Here is a 17,084-nt window from a genome sequence, read left to right as displayed (position 1 = left end):
CCTCCAGAGTGGGTAAAGCAGGGCCATTCCACCAGCCCAGCAGAAAGCATGAATTTCACCCTCTCTTTCCTCTCTATTCCTTTTCCCGTATGTCCTGCCTTTTCCGATTCTAAGCCTGAAGGCAGGAATGGTCTTTTGCTGATTTGTAAACCTCTCTGGGAGCCTTTTTCCGCAGAGAAGTGGGATAAAAACAGTCTAGAAGAACAAATATGGCTGATGTGACACTAACCACCCTTTTAAGAGGGGGCTGGATATGAGCTACTTCAGGACCTATCTGGCCTTGTCCCATAGCTCCATCCATTAAACACCCCCACCCCACAAGCAGCAACTCCCACATGATAGCAAACGAAGGGGACAAAAAATAAGAGTTGGGAGGAGAAAATTAACCCCATGGCAAAAACTAGAAAGACAAACATTTAAGGGATAAGAAAGCTGAATTGTTTGTCAGAGCTTTTAGCAAGAGGGCAGTATCCTGGGAACATGGACAGTGATCTTCTAACCTGGAATATTCCAGTGGTAGAGAGCAGTCACTGCATACAGCTTTTGTGCCCTGCCAGCTAGCAGGGCTCTGCCCACTTCTGATCCATTCTTTGACTCTAAAAAAATAAATTTCCGGCCTGCCCAATGACCGGAATCCAGAAATTACCACAAGCATTCCAGAGGTACTGAACTGCCAAGGTGCTGTTCACTCAGTCCTGGAACTGTCCACAACCAAAAAGAATAGCAGTTTTTCATTTCAGAGGATATTTCCGTAATTTGCTTGGCCCAAAACACTGAACTAACAGAGGGGGGAAACCACACACCATTCTTTGATTTGAAAAATGTTTACAGTGATCAGTAATAAAAAGCCACAGCACCATGCCAAGCTTCATGCCAATGCCTGCAAGCTAACCCCACAGACCTGTGAACATTCCTCCCAACCCACACCTTAAGGTGCGGGGTTTGTCGGTTAGCTCAGTGGAGAGAGGGAAACACTCTGCACTTGCTCAGAATATTCTCTCCACTGTGTACATTCTAGCTGCAGAGAAGTGCATCAACCTTGTCACCACCCTGGCGTCCTCCAGAGATGCTGGACTGCAATTTCAGGAATCCTGCAGGCAGCTGATTTGCCCCTGTGCGTACAGAGTGCTGGACTTGATGGGCCTTTTGGTCTGATCCAGCATGGCTTTTCTTATGTTCTTAGCTCCCAGACATTGGTTTTGCTGGCTGGAGAGTTGTAGTTCAACACATCTGCACAACAAACATCAGGTTGGTCCAGGTAGCTCTAACCAGCTCAATGTCAAAGGTGTTGCTGCAGCTAAAAGTTTGCACTGGGCCAACAAAGGGAGACATGCCATAAGCATATAAAACTCGTATACCAGCTTCAAGAAAACCTTAAAATTGGAGTTTGGTAACTGTGGCGCATCCTGTAATCATCAGCCCTTGTCCCCAGCTCAGAAGCACAAGTTCAAAAGTTCCTTGTAAGGGAGACTGGGGGAACAAGGAAAGAGAGGGCATCATGATTAAACCACTGAAGTGTTTACACATACCCAGCTCTGCCCCTTTTCACTGGAAAAGTTGCATAGATTTTTTATTCTAGATATTCTCCTAGTTTTGAGTTGCCCTGGATGCTTGGTAGTTAACAAATGATGTTAGAAAGTAAATAGGACAGGAGCACACCGACTCTGTTCAGACGACTTGAAAACCTAGTCAAGCATTGCAGGAGAGTTTATGTTGAAACATGGCTATCATGTTGTCTGAACCCTGCTACAGTAATTAACCATGATAGCTAACCACAAACAACCCACAGTTCACAACCAAAAATAAAACATGGGTTCTCCACATGAGTTTTTGTGGTTAACCAATCATGGTGGGTTAGCATGGTTGGGTTCAGACAACACCATAACCCAAGTTTCAACATCCACCTACATTTAACAACCCACATTTGCCCCTTAAGAATGGGTTATACTCTGAACCCAGCCACACTTTTATTGTTCACTTACAATCATAAATCATAGGGGAACATTGCACCAGTGCTAACAGCCAAAGGCAAACCCAGAAACAAAAGGATTCCTGAAGCCCATAACTCTCTATTCTAACTTAGATCTGCTCTGAACTGTCCTCATGAGGTATGTAATACAAAAGCTTCAACTACTGCTTTTGCACTCATACTGACACTGTCCCCAAGAGATTACACAAACAGGACAATGAATAATAGCCACAACTAAGCTCTATAAAAATTTCAGGAAATGTGCTAATTGCAAACAAAGTGAAGATGCTCAGGTCATTTGTTGAGCATTTTAGATTCACATAGCACTCACTGTAGAAGTTTTCTTTTCTAAGGATGCCTTAGAGATGGACAGGAAATGACATTCCTGAATTAGGCTTTCAAACTTGGAACTTCTTCCCCAATGAAGTGATACAAAGACAAAAAAGTTTAGCACTGTGATGGGTGACACATTGTACATTTTCCTATCACATTGTTAACTGTGACCTTCTTCCTTTATCAAAGTCACTTTGAATATCAGTATTTCCATTTCAAACACATTTAATAATATTTCCATTACTCAGCTGATAACCTATTAAGCCAAGATTACTAAGGCTTCTGGACACGGATTAATTTTGCACAGCTACCACCAAAGAAATTAAGGTCAGGAGGGGGGAAATACCTAGAATATACACAACTGAAAGGCCAGTATGGGGCTATTCACACATAATGGTGGTGCATATTAATCCATGACATATGCCAATCACCTTTTATAACCTTTTTGAATATTCAGCCTCCAACCTGGATAGCAGCTACTACATGACATTCAAACCTGGACATTATAGGTCGATCCTGGGTTAAACAACCCACACTTAAACCTAGCTGGCAGTAGATTCAGGGCTCCAAATCCAGATCTTAAAAGCGCTCCCACAGACACACACATAGAACAAGTACTCTAGAATGTACAGGTGAAGAAAAAAAGATGTAGCTGCTATGCAAAGATTTAAAATAATGCCTGATTTGGCCACTATTTGCAGTTTCACTGCTAAATCATTCAAAAAAGCAGACTTGTATTGAGTTACTTGTCTACTTGTGACCAAAAGAGCAGCTTCTGAAAAATGGAAAGCATGCTGAAATGTTAGAAGAATGGACTTAACACCACTGCAGATGGAGAATGTAATTTTAAATTGCTCTCTTATAAAAACAAGACCCATCACAACATTAGAGAGCAAGCAGAAGACTAGTGCAGTATGGAGAAAGCAAGGAACCAACTGGAGGCAAGGTTGCCAGACTGGACACAGCCCTCTGCGGGGACACCAAGAGGTCCGAGTGACAGCGCTACTAACATCTTGGTGATCACTAGTCTTCACACTCACCAGCTACATCACATTTTATCCCTCTTTTTTTCCTCCTGCGAGAAATCCAGGCAGCTTACATAGTTCTTCTCCACCCCATTTCTCTCCTCACAACAACCCTGTGAGTTCAGTTAGGTTCAGAGTGAGTGGCCACCCCGAAGTTACCCATTGAGCTACACAACTCTGTTGGGACTAGACCCTAGTCCCCAAGTTCACACTGGCTTACCTCTGGAAGCATCATTTTAGGGTTGCTGAATAGCCTCTCTGCTCCCTTTCAATGCCAGGAGGCCACCAAAGGGTCTTCCCCAAAATTCCCACCTGACATCCATGCTGGGCATTGCATTTTGGAAGTGTAACATGGGGGCCGTCTAGCCCTGAAGGAGCAGAGAGGCTATTCAACAGCTATCCCAGGTGTGCCTCCAGCCTGATGTGTGTGGAGGAAGGCTTCACCACAATCCCAGAACACTGCAGATTGTGGGTTCTGGGGTGGTCCGGAAGCCACACCCACAATGCACCTCAGTGGGTCCAAGACAACATGCAACCTGCAGGCCAAAAAGGCAACAGAGCAAACGACACAACACACACGCAAGCAGTGCAAGCAGGGATAGTGCAGCCACCATGGCTTCTTTCCTCTGATGATGGTGCAAACCTGGCCACTGGCTCTTGCTGGGAAAGCAACACTGGGTACCCCAAAGCAAGGCGGCAACTGACCATGTGAGTGGGGCTGCACATCTAGCACCCAATCCTGCAAAGAGATCCACACCAGGAATTCACACACAGATCACTCTCACCGAGTGAAGTCAATGCCACTTGAAAGATTCTTTAAGCAACTCCCAAAAACCTTTCTGCTCATGGGAAAACCCAAGCAGCAAAAATTGCATAGGTATTTCTTTAATATAACGCAGTCCATCCTTCAAGTTTCTCCTCTAGATAGGCAGAATCTGTGAGATCCAATGCTTCTCTCTCTCCCAGACCTCTGCTGCCAAGCTCCCTCCATCACCTGCACAGCAAGAAAAAAGCAAGAGACTGGCTTGGATTACATAAATGGCTTCTGCTACTCAGAAGGCAATTTGGTTTCTGGATCCCTCTCACTGTAATATCACAAAGGAGCTGCTGGAATTTGCCTATTCTCAATACACATCCCTGAAAATATACCACTGCAGAGCTACAGTGTACTCCTCCTTGCTGGATTCATGATTTTGTTTTTAATTATAACATGGAAAACATTTTTCACTCCACAAAGAATAGCGTGTGTTTGCACAGGAGAAATGGCACACATCCTCTACTGCCCTTCCAGTATCACTCAGGCACAAAACAGGACCAAGTTCAACGATGGCTGCTCCTAAATGACACAAATAAATTTAGCCAGGATGCTACCCACTCCGTGCAGCATATGCTCCAGGGCAAAATGTAAAGTCAGCACTTTTAAGAAGGGCAGAACACTGAAGAAGACGAAGGAAAAAAAGGACAGCAAATTACACTGCAAATGAAGGATACAGGCATACAGTTAAGACAGCAGAGAGAAAACTTTTAAGACTTCACAAATGATGATCTGGCCAACTAAACTTCCCAGGTTATCCATCTCTAGTTGACTTTATTACTCATATTTTCTCCATCAAATGTCACCCTTGGGTAGTCTAAGGAAGTCACACTTATCCAGAAGTGTGGGTAACATCCACTTATTTACCAATCCCAAACAGAGGTAACCAGACATTTCTCTAACCCACAAGCCATTGGCTTATACTCGTACTTCCAGATTTCCAACTGCAGAATACAGGGGGCCTACATTACTGTCGGCTGTGCCAAATTTCATCTTGAAATAGACTGGCTGGATTTTTTTTAGGGGGTGGGGAATTAAGAGTGTGAAGCGGGTGGCTCCGCATCTGAGGGGTGGGAAGTGTTCCCAAATTGTCATTGTGCTTCTTTAAATACAGTTAGGGAGATAACCCCACAATGAGCTGCATAAGCTTGTATTTTTTTTTAATATTCCTTTCTAGAAGAGCAGAAGAAAGCAACACCACTTCCAATGCAAAGGCATCCCCAAAGGAATAATCTATTATGATTAAAAGCAACCATTTCTGAAACGTATACTGGATTCACCAGTTCCCGATTTTGACAGTGACTAGAAATCACCACCCAATTCACTCAGTTTCCCCTTCAGAGCACCCAGACCCTGCTGACTCAGCAAATTCCATCTGGCTACACCATTTCGGAAGGCTGATGTATCATCTGGAAACGCACAAAATTCGAATAAGCACAGCCACTGCGCTCCCCTTAAACCGCCCCCCCCCCGTCAAGCAAGGAGAAAACATAGCAGGAAGAGTTCAATCAGCAGCCTCTGGAAAGAGATTCCAGCTTCTAGTCTCATGAGGAGTCGGAGTGAGTGCGTTTAAATACCTTTATTATATTTAAGGAAAACTGAGGCATCTCTCCTGTTTGGGGTGGGGCAGAGGGAGAGATTATTTTTTAAGAAATGAAGCTGCCTTTAAAAAATGGGAGTGCTTTTCACTTTAGGTCCAAATACATTTTAATCCTAATTGGAAAACTGGATACCGAACTTTTGAGAAGCAAGAGAACAGCTGAACGAGCAGAAATAAAACACACCAACCCCCTCCCAAACGACACACAAAAGGTGGAGAAAAGGGAAACAAGTATTCGTTTATTTTCAAATCAATCTTTTTGGTCCTGTTTTGTCCAGAATGCTTACCTTGACTGGGCAGCCATAGTGAAGTTTAGCAAGCCAAACGCCTTGTGTCCATCAGCAAGCTTGGACCTTCCCCGCCCCCCCCACCGCCCCAAAACTTCGTGCCCATCTGCCGGTGCTTCCTTTTGCCTCTCGCCGCCCGCTCGGACTGTGCCCCTCTCGCTCGCCCTGCCGTCCTTCCCCGAAAGGCGACTCGCCGAGCGAAGCCTCCTGGCCTTTCCTAGTCCAGCCCTGCACTAATTTGGAGAGACATCCGGGCACCCGAGGGCCTCCTCCAGTCCGGATTGATGCATTGCAAGCCAAGAGGAGAAGGCAGAGCGAAGCACGGCAAGGGGAGAGGCGGGCGGGCGGGCGGGCGGAGGTTGCTCCCGGCTCCGCGGCTCCACAGGTAAGCAGCCAAGCGCGCGGCGCGGCTGCCTCGGCTCCGCTCCTCGGCCAAGGCGAGCCCGGGACGCGCGGCGCCCGCGCGCTCCGATCAGCGGCGGCGGGGCGGCGCTTTCATCTGCCGGCGGGGATCCCCCCTGCGGCGGCGCCCCTCGCACGGCTCTGCTTCTAATTCGCACCTCGCTCCCTGAGACGCCCCCCGCCTGTTTGTTTTTGGGGGGGTCCCCTCAAATTAAAGTTTGCATGGTACAACCCGCCTCCTTAAATGGACATGTTGGGCTGTCGGAGACGAGGGCGCGGGAGGATTGGCTACGAGAAAAAGGCACAAGCCCGGCGCGGCGGACCTATCACAGCGGAAAAGGCAGCAGGAGCCGTTTCCAGCTAGACGCCCGCCTCGCCGCTGTGGAGGCGGCGGCGGCGCCGGCCAGTGCCAGCGGCATCGACAATGTACAGACAGGCTGCAGTCGGGACACGGAGTTCCCTCTCGCCTGGCACTGCTGGATGCAGGCATGCCTGCAAGGCGGTCGGTCCCCAGGGACGGGGACAGGCACGCGGGGCGAGCCAATGCAAGCGGCGGCAGCCAAGCGGAAACAGGCTGGAAAGTTTCGCTGCGGCGGCGCCCGAAGAATCGCTCAGCTGTTACTGCAGCCCGAAGAGGAGGGCGGGCAGCAGCTCTCTGGAAAGGAGCTCGCCCTGCCAAATCAGCTCAAAGTCTCCCGAAGCTACTATTTTCTTCCGGGATCAGCCCAAATAGGGCATGCCCTCTAACAAAGCTTATTTTTAGGGGTTTGATTGCTGAAGAATCCTTTGATGGATGAAAAGGGTCCCCCCCCCATTTGCAGTGCTATCATGTGTAAACATATTGCAAGGCAAATGCTTATAAAAGCTGCAAAGTAGAACGTCCAGGTAAGAATTTCTTTTCTAGGATGGTGCCTTATGTCGTAGATTCACAGAATAGTCGAGTTGGAAACCGTCAAGGAGGCCATGGGGTCCAACCCCCGCTGCTGCAGACACCATTTTACAGCACCCCACTCAGAGGGCTGTCCAGTTTCGCTAGTGTGGGGGGCCTTTCTAGGCAACTGGTTGAAAACTGCCCTGTCAGTGAGGAATCTTTTCCTGATTATCTAGCCTGAAGAGACACTTGTGAGACACTCTGGCTCACACAAGCCTACAACAGGTGTGCAACACATAAAGCTCTACTTGGGAAACCATACGAAGTACATGAATTTAAATAATACATTAAGGTTGCAGTCCTGTGCTGGTTTAGACAGGAAAAATCCTACCACTTCCAAATAACCCAGCCAGTTGGAGGATTTTCCCCATTTAATCATGCAGTAGAGTGCACCCTAATCGATAAAAATTGATACGAGCGGTCAACTGCAGCCCAATTAACTGGGCTGCTGCCTAATTCTTCCACTTTCCCATGAGGCTCACGGCATGGACCTGGGCCAGTCACACTGTCCCATCCTACCTCACAGGGTTGTTGTGAAGACTCTTCTTTACATCCTGTGCAAAACGCCTCAGGCTACAAGTGTCTTTCAAAGTGTTCGGTCCACAGCAACCACTTCTTTATCCCGCCATTCAAGGAAGAATAAAGATTCCTATTAAGTCATTTATTTAAAGAATCTGAAGATTCAAGGAAAGGAAAATGGCAAACGTGTGCAGGGCAGCCAGCTGTGGACAATTATATGCATGTTTAAATAGCCTTAGAGGCCTCCTCCTTTCCCGCATTACCCCTCTCATATTCTAGTGACAGTGGAACAAATAAGTTCCATTCACTGTTTGTCAAATGCATGCCACATGTTTCTAATTCACAGGGTTCAGGCAGTCCTCCCCCTACCCCCCCATACCTGGTGCACTCTCCAAGGCTGCAAATTGGCCTTGGAGAGGAGGGAAAGGGAATGCTGGGGGTGGGGTCTGGAAGTGAGCCGACTGGAGCCAATGGAGGGCTTCCATCAATCAAAATAGTGGCCAGCCTCCTTCCCTCCTTTGAACCACTTCATTTGGAGGCCTGAAACAGCCATCTAAAAGAAATTCAGGGCCTGGGGCAATGCAGTGGCAAGATCCCCACCTTCACACCTCATGCCTTGCGCTGGATGTTTGTACATCATTTGGATGCTTATGTACATCAAGGGCCGGGGATACTGGATGGTGTCCGTATAGATGTAAAAATGTGTTTGAGCTGTGTGCCTCCTGTAATTTCCAAAGCCAGAGCAACAGAATTTCTAGTAGTGAGTGCCCAACATCACTTCTAGGGCTAGCAAAATTAGAAAAAAAATATACATGTTTTTAAAATGGCATAGATATGCAATTAAGGGCACCATCCCATACATGGTTAAACAAACAAGTCCCATGTTCCCAGCATTCCCAGCAAGACATGCTGTCTGAGTATGATGCAAGTTATAAGAAGAGTGCATTTTTAAAATAATTTGCAGTTTATACTGGTTGCAGAATTGACCTTTTCAGCACAGTATTCATGATTACTTTAGCAGTATGCTTGGATTACATAGGCTTAGAACGTTGCCCATATGTAATGGAGAAAGCAGTTCAATGAAAAGGTGATGCATTGCAAATTCTAAGCAGGTTGTAAGCTTTTATGAATGGGGCACTAGACAGACGGTGAATTTTAATTGCCCTGAACATGTCCCTAGTAAGTAGTGGCTTGCGATGCATTTTTGCAGGAAGGTATTTTGAAAGGGATCTTGTGGAGAAGCTAAGGCAATTCTGTCCACATTCAAATATTTCCCAATATGTGGGCTTTCCCCATACATGGCATTTCTAACCACTGCCCTTCTGGTATCAGTTTTGCAGGAGTCATCAAAAGGAGAAGGAGTTGGAAAAAAGCACTGGTGCAAAAAAGAGAGGTTGCACAGCCCATGATAACAAAGCCAACAGTCTAGGCTAGCTGATTTCCATTTCATTGCAGTTGAAAAGTGGAGGAATGCTGCTTTCCAGATGCAGTGAGATGCGGCAATGCTTAGATGAAATGCACGAGGAGGATGTAACATCTTGCACCTTCTACTGTGGTGTTTGCTTTTATCTAACAAAGGAGCTCGCTGCAGAAAGCAAAGGGAGCTGCAGATAATCAAAAGTGCTAGGCGTTGACTGTATACAAAAAATATATATAAACTCTCTCCCCCACATACACACACACACACACACACACACACACGAATTTAAGTAAGCTTGCAAATTTCCTCCCTCCACTAAAGAATAGCAGCTGGGTGAACAAGGCAAACCAGTTGAGATATCCTGTAACCAGAGGAACACGAAGTTACTGATCTGTTGCACAGAGCACACTATTTCTCTTTCCATCAACATAAAGAAGAAGCCCTTCACATATAATTATTTTTAAGAGGTTTTCCAGCTCAGGTTGTTAAAATGCATACACACCCCGATAACTAACTCACATTGGACATGCATAATATAGCTTCAGAGTTGGGAGGCCGGGCCTTCAACAAAGCCAAAGGAAGGCCCATTAATTAACATGATGTGTCTTAACAGCCTGCATTTACATCCAATAGAGATTCCTTTGCAGTGGGAGGTGAAAGGGGTCAGCTGCCTATTGTGATTCCAAGTACTTCAAGCATGCATGCTGCAGGCTTTTCATTTGCAAACAGACCTCTGGCCCCTGTCCATGAATTGTCCCATTGAGGAAGATTTCAATAGATTTCTCTAGGAACTGCATGGCCAAAATAATCACTTTCCCAGCGGAGACTGCAGATATACCCCTTTTACACACGACCTCCATAATCGCGCAGAATGATTTTCCAGTGTGCATGCTATAAATATGCAGGCCTGCCTTTGCTCCTGCTCTCCCCAGATCCATTCACATAAGGGTCTTTAGTTGGCTCCCTAAAACTAAAGCACATACCTTCATCAGGGCAGAGGAGGGCAAAATGTAGAGGCAGCCACTGGAGAACTGGCAAAGCCTAAACCAATCAACCGTATTTAAAACACTCAACATTGTAAGTTCATCATTTCCAAGATGATCATGGGGGTAAAGGTAGCATGTGGGATAGAGGGACCTGCAGCACTGGGCTCACCCATCTGGTTCTAGCATGGTTTGCTGTAGGGCAAAGAGGCTCTTGATACACTTCAGGACTCAAAGTGTGCAGGTAGAGTCAGGAATGACTAAGACAGACATATGTACTCTACACCTGCTTTGCATCCTACACTCATAAACTTTGAGTTAACTTGTACCTGCTAAAAAGAATTCTAGCTATATCTTTATTCAAATCTATGAAGCAACCATGCTTGGAATACTGTGTACAGCTCTGGTCACCACACCTTAGAAAGGGTACTGAAAAGCTGGGAAAAGTGCAGAAAAGGGCAAATAAATTGGTCAAGAGGCTGGTGCAACTCCCCGATGCAGAAAGGTTGCATCCTCTGGGACTACTTAGCTCAGAAAAAAGCTGAATACAAAATTATGCATGGTGGAGAAAGTGGATTGAGATGATATTTGCTACGTTTCCCATAATACAAGAGTTGTCCCATGAATCTGGCTGGTGGGAAATTCAGGACAGATAAAAGAAAGTCCTTCTTCACACAGCACTTACACTATGGAATGCATTTCCACCAGATGTACAGATGGCCCCTACTTTGGATGGCTTTAAGGGGAGAATGAATTAATTCACGGATCAGAAGACTATCCTTAGCTCCAGTTCAGAGGCAGTTATGGCCCATGGACATCAGTTTCAAGGGAAATTGGATGGGAGGGTGCTGCTTGCACTCAAGTCCCACTTGTGGGCTTCCTATTAGGATAGCTGCTTGGTTGCTGTGTGAACAAAATGCTGGACTAGATGGTCCCTCGGTCAGATCAAGCATGGCTCTTTTTATGGTCTTATGCCAGCCTTCCAAAACCTCCAGCTGTGTTGGGCTGCAATTCTCAATATCTGCAGCCTGCAGTTACAGTGTGGCACCTCTAGAGGGCACCAGGTTGGGGAAGGGTAGGCTATGACCCCCCCAAAACGGGAAAGTGTTTTCTGAGAATTGGTGCATGAGATCAGTGAAGGTGCTTGTTCAATGAAAGTCACTGTTGCTGTAATGGCTGACATAGCTAGTCCACACAGCTAAGAAACTTTGGGCCCATCGTAACTGAGAGGATAAAATGAGAAAAGAGAGTTTAATGACCACCTCAGAAGGCAAGCAGGATAGGCATTTTTTCTTAAAACTAAGCCTAAGCTAGAACATCACAGCTGGCAAGCCTTTGTTTTCCTTATACTGTATCCTTATTTTTTTAAACTATCCCTTTAGTTTTTATGGCAACATGTCACTGGCATTTAGTCACTAGTAACTTTGCTTGGAAATGCACGTGTTTCTAAAGCTCTGTCCCTCAGCTTATGCCTTTTGGCCACATTTAGGCAAGGTAGGCAGGGAGAGTGTCCCTATGAGGCCCATATGGGGTGCAAATGCCCTTTGTGTACAGAACTTGGCCACGACAGATGCCCTTTGAATGCTTTTCTTTCCCCCAGGGTGCTGCTTAGTCTGCCTGGTGTGTTGAGCCAGGTCTGAGCTAGCTGCATTGCAAATACAAGGTTTGCCTGCCAAGAGCTATAAGAAAGAATCCTGCAAGTTTTGCAAATTGCCCATAAGTAGATTCTCCTGAAAGTAGTACCCTCTCAACTAGGGACAGCCAGACAGGACGCTGTGGTCACTTGCCATCTTTTGGTTTTTAACTGTTCTATCAGCAGTTCGTAATGTTGCAAACTTGCAGAGCAATTCAGTGAGAGGACCAGTGTTAAGTATCCTTATGCATATGCCAGCTGAACAAAACAACGTTTCCACAAGCTGAACACAGTTTGCTTTTCAAATTCTCTGAAACTTCAGATTCATTTTGATGCAATACCTGAACCAGGATGAAAAAGAGAGGCATGTTTGGATAGCAATTTTTAAATGCCTAGAGCCCAAGAGAATCTTTGGGGGTGGTTGTGTTTTTATTTTTGTTTTCTTTGCTTTGAAATGTGAACACTTGCTGTTGTTTTCTAGGTGAAATTTAATACAATGCAAATGACCTGCCCTAAGCACCAAGTTGTGGGAAGGGAGAAAACAAATTCAGAAAGTGAAGAAATAAATTTGTTTCAGATCATGTAAAGGGCATTTGGAAAGCTGGAAAGCCCTTCTGAAGAAGTGAAGATCACCCAGCACAAGTATAACAGACAAGCTCCCCAGATTGGAACAGTTACTGGCTAGGGTATCTCCCTTGTAATTAATTCTCTACCCTAGCCAGTACCCTAGTTACTAGCTAGTACCCTAATTCTCTACCCTAGCCAGTACCCTAGTTACTGGCTAGGGTATCTCCCTTGTAATTAATTCTCTAACTTGATGTTCCTGCCATTTTACAAGTCAGACAACAGGTTCAAGGTCTTTTTAGCCCTTTAATGCCTACAGATTTGTGACAATTCCTTCTAGAACAGCTGGGGCTTGGGTTTCCAGTGGGCTTGGACCAGCATCAGAAAGCAATACTGGAGGACTTTCACATTTCCTCCTGGCATTGTCCTGTAATATAATTGCAAGGTTCCATCAATCTGCCACTGATGGGCAAGATTATTATATTACACTTCACTCTGCCTTTCCTTCTCTTGCAAGGATCCTAAAGCAGCTTACATAGCTCTCCCCCACTTTATTTTACTCTCACAACAACAACCTTATGAGGTAGGGGAGGCTCAAAGTCTGAGACTGGCCCAAAGTCACCCAGTGAGCTTCATGGCTGCGTGGAGACTAGAACAAGATCTCCCAGGTCCCAGTTCAATGCTACTCCAAAGCACTTATCAACAGTGCACTGATAACATCCCAACTTTACCTTTCTCTGACACTGAACTCAGGTGCGGCAATGTGTACCTTGAACAGGTGCCCAGACAATACTACAGGTTAAGAGGAGGATTACATGAAACTATACACTGCTTGTTTTCATAGCTTTTATGTAAGACACTTTGAGCGCTCCTAAAACTGGAAGTGGGGGGGAACCATCTTCCTTCTGGCATGAAGACTCTCCTTTGGACCCACCATGCACAGCACCTGATTAAGTACTGCTGATGGTGTTTTGCATTGCTGTCCAAGCTTGTTTTGCAAAATCTGAAACCAGGCATAGCCAATTTCTATATTCCCAAACTCTTCTGCTTTTCAAACAGCTACTGGAGAAGCCCAAAATGTAATCTTTCTCACAATCTGACCCCCTCACAAGTTGTCAGTTTCATAATTAAGATGGCACACACTACCAAGCAGGAACAGTATACTGTTACATATGTAGCTCACATTCCCCATAAGTATACTTTCACATTACAGAGTAGAAATCAGCTTCACACGCACACAAACAGATAAGTCACAAGGGTATGCAAAAAAGCAGATTGCTTGGGACCCCAGTTCCCAACATTCCTGGCCGCTGGCAGGGGCTTATGGGAACGGAAGCCCAAAACTTCAGGAAATCTACCTTCTCCACATCCTGGATACATAAGATTCAGAGGGGAGATACAAATGGCACACACATCACCTTCAAAGCAACCCAAGCAAAATGTCATGGAAGATCAGCTGTACTGTGGGAACCTGAGGCAGATCAGGGATGCTGGCTCCTTGGATGAGAAAGTGGTCATATCTTCCCTTCAGGCAAACCCCTTTTGCTGAGCACCCACCAAAACTCAGGGAACAACTGCCTATTCAACCTGGCCAGCAGACACAGGAATCCCTGCCTGATAACTAAGGACTCCTTAGGAGCAAAGAGCAAGCAAAAGTTTTATTGAGAGTAGTTCTGCAACTGGACTCTAAAATCTCAGATTTAAAAATCTTCAGTTCTAGACACCCCACACTGGAATGATGTCTGTGCCCCAGATTGTGTTTTGCTAGTCCACCAAGCTTCTTTGGGCCGTGAGCTGCCCTTGGGCCTTGTCTTCAGTCCTCCACACTAATTCCTAACTTCTCTGTCTTCCCAATAGAAACAGGTCAAGGAAAGTAAAATGCAGGATTTCTCAATTTCTAACCAGTTGAAGAGACTTCTCTTTTCACCCACAAGCAAATACCAAAACAAACTAAATCATGAAACTTATTCAAGGGACGCCTCCCTACAAGCCTGTAGTTTCCACTAAAATTTGAAGCTGTATATGAAATGTTGCATCATAAATGAGAGCAAAAACAAATGAGTTAATGTGTCAATTTTCAGCTCTTTTTAATTGCTGTACCTTTGGCCATTTTTATCAGAGAAGTTTTGGACAACTGTAGACCACGCTAGATAGATCACAAATGTCATGGCTTGACTTATTAGTTCAAGAAGTATCATTTTCATAAGCAGTAAAATGTTGAGGCTACAAACGGTGGAACTTTTTAATGGCAAGACCCATGTCCCTTTAGTATGAATGATTTTTGTGGCTTCCTTGCACGTTGCTTTGAAGTGAAAATGTAACTCAAAAGTTTTATGAGCACAGATCAAGAGTACAAAATTCACTAATGTTTCCTGATTAAGATCAGGACCAAACAGAGGCGTGGGCTGGGGAGTGGGAGGGAAATCTATCCAGAGGACCACTGGCTATTTCTTCCCTAAGCTATTTAGCAGCATGCCTGCTGGATAGGCCATGGCACCCAAAGTATCAGCACCAGGAATCTACCCATATGCAACAAGTCCAAAGCCAGTTTCTTTCATGCAAATACAAGCAGGAACACGACAGATTTCCATTTACCATGATAGCCTGGAAACATGTTTACTTCCATGAAACACCATGCAAGGCAGAAAGCTTGGAGGCCCTCTGCTGTATCTCTTTTAGAGCTGAAGGGAAGGAGAAGAGACCCCACCACTGCTACACCAAGCTGGAGGAGGAGGTAAGCGCACTGCAGCGCAGAACAGTCCCTCCTGGTTTGATTCACAGGGCCTGTCACAAGCACACACTTACAATTTGTGTGGATATGGTCCGTCTTTAAATTCTTGCTAGTTCCCCCTCTTTTTCTCAGTATGGAATGCTCCCATGAGGAATTTAATTCCAATCTTATTAATTAACTTCTCCCTTAATATTGTACTCAAGTTGTAAGGCTCCTTCATTGGACTATGTTGTCCTGAGGATGAGACACTGGTGTTCAAACTCTGAGTTAACAATAAAACCAAACATTTGTACAATAAGCGGATTGACTTCAAGATGTTCAGTAACTTCAGTGAGAGCCAGTGTGGTGTAGTAGTTAAGAGCATGATATTAGATACTATTCGATCTACTGGGCTAATTTGTATGAGTTCAATTTATTGTGGCTCTGTTTGTGGCGTTGAGTGTCTTCTTTTTAATATAATTGCTACTTTTGTGCAAATTCTGGATTATTTATCATTAACCACTGTATTTCTCTGCACTTGACATTTCATAGCAAGATGTGTTGTTTTTGAGAGAGCCAGTGTGGCGTAGTGGTTAAGAGCATGGGACTGGGACTCAGGTGATCTGGGTTCGAGTCCCCGCTCAGCCATGGAGCCAACTGGGTGACTTTGGGCCAGTCACAGACTCTCAGCCCAACCTACCTCACAGGGTTGTTGCTGTGGGAATAAGATGGAGGAGGACAATGATGTAAGCTGCCTTGAGCCCTTTGTAGGAAAAAGGCAGGATATAAATCGATAAATAAATAAAAACTTATTTCCTTAGTGAATAAAACAGTCTATAAAAACTACTTCTGACTGAGATATCGCACTCTTTCCTTCACAAGCACACCACACAGGAGATCCCCCTTCCTCTCCTGAATGTACTTTGCCCAGCCTTTATTTTATCTGTCACAAATTAATCTTTCCCTTCTGCACTCAGGTTTCTGTCAGCTTCTATCTCTCACACCCTTATAATACTTGACAATGTGAGGTTTGAGTCTCCTGGCTGCTAATAATGTCCTCCAAGTTTTCTACTTCCTTCCCTTTCCTTTTGAATCTTAAATGCCTTCCTTTCACAGCACTCTATGGGATTCTAATGAGAAGGCAGCCTCTTCAGAATCCAAAGTCGGCTGACTGACTCTCCTCACATGATTCCAAGCTCCGCCCAGTCTCTCAAGCTCCACCCACACTCAGTCACCAACCAAGCACCTCATTCACTCACCCCACTCTTTTACCTCCCTTGCCCATATGAGACTTACCAACATTTAAAGGAACACGCTCATAACACTTTAAATCATCACAGAGCTTGGCAGGTTGTCTGAATCCAGGACACAACCCTTAACTAATGATAGCATCTCCTAACTGGCCCTGCAGGCAAACTGAATCATGGTGGGCTGCTGCAATATGCAAACACCGTATATACCGGTGTGTAAGGCAACTTGCATACAAGGTCGATATTTGGGGCTGTTTTTCTAGTGCTTGTCATATGTCAGGTGTATAAGGTGACCCCAAATTTTTGATTTGCTATTTTCAGTTTCAAGGGGCTCTTATATCCCAGTAGATACAGGTATTTGTCAGCCAGAAGCTTCTAAGCTTCTAGACAGTCCTGATTTGACTTTACCGTATTCTAGTTAATAGTCACGTTCCCTGTCCGATTTCACCGGAGAGGTTTTGCAAAGATGGAGGTCAACGGCAGCCCGCAAGGGGGCGGGCTGGCTGGCTGGCTGGCTGGCTGGGGTCGGTCAGTTGGGGAGCACAGCTGGCGCCAGGGGCAGGCAGGAAGGCCGGCTGAGAAGGAGGCCTGTGCTTGCAGCGCTGTCTCTCTGGCACGGAGCTGCACGGGGAGTCTCCCCTTCC

At 45.5% G+C, this 17,084-nt stretch overlaps 1 protein-coding gene across 3 annotated transcripts in view; it reads right to left on the bottom strand.

Annotated features, from left to right (window-relative positions):
- Positions 1–17,084, bottom strand: part of AFF1 (AF4/FMR2 family member 1) — a 177,130-nt gene that overhangs the window by 150,591 nt on the left and 9,455 nt on the right. The window contains exon 1 of one of the 3 annotated variants that reach the window (XM_044428254.1): positions 6,029–6,122. The exons of the other annotated variants lie outside the window; for them this stretch is intronic. Within the exon in view, the coding sequence (XP_044284189.1) occupies positions 6,029–6,045 (17 nt within the window). The 5' untranslated portion in view covers positions 6,046–6,122. Of the gene's footprint in view, positions 1–6,028; positions 6,123–17,084 lie in introns of those variants that run through there. 3 annotated transcript variants of the gene reach the window in all.

The sequence above is a fragment of the Varanus komodoensis genome, unplaced genomic scaffold, assembly GCF_004798865.1.
Source record: "Varanus komodoensis strain SLA01 unplaced genomic scaffold, ASM479886v1 scaffold2, whole genome shotgun sequence".
In the NCBI taxonomy this organism is placed as follows: Eukaryota; Metazoa; Chordata; class Lepidosauria; order Squamata; family Varanidae; genus Varanus; species Varanus komodoensis.
This window is presented reverse-complemented; position numbering and strand designations above follow the sequence as displayed.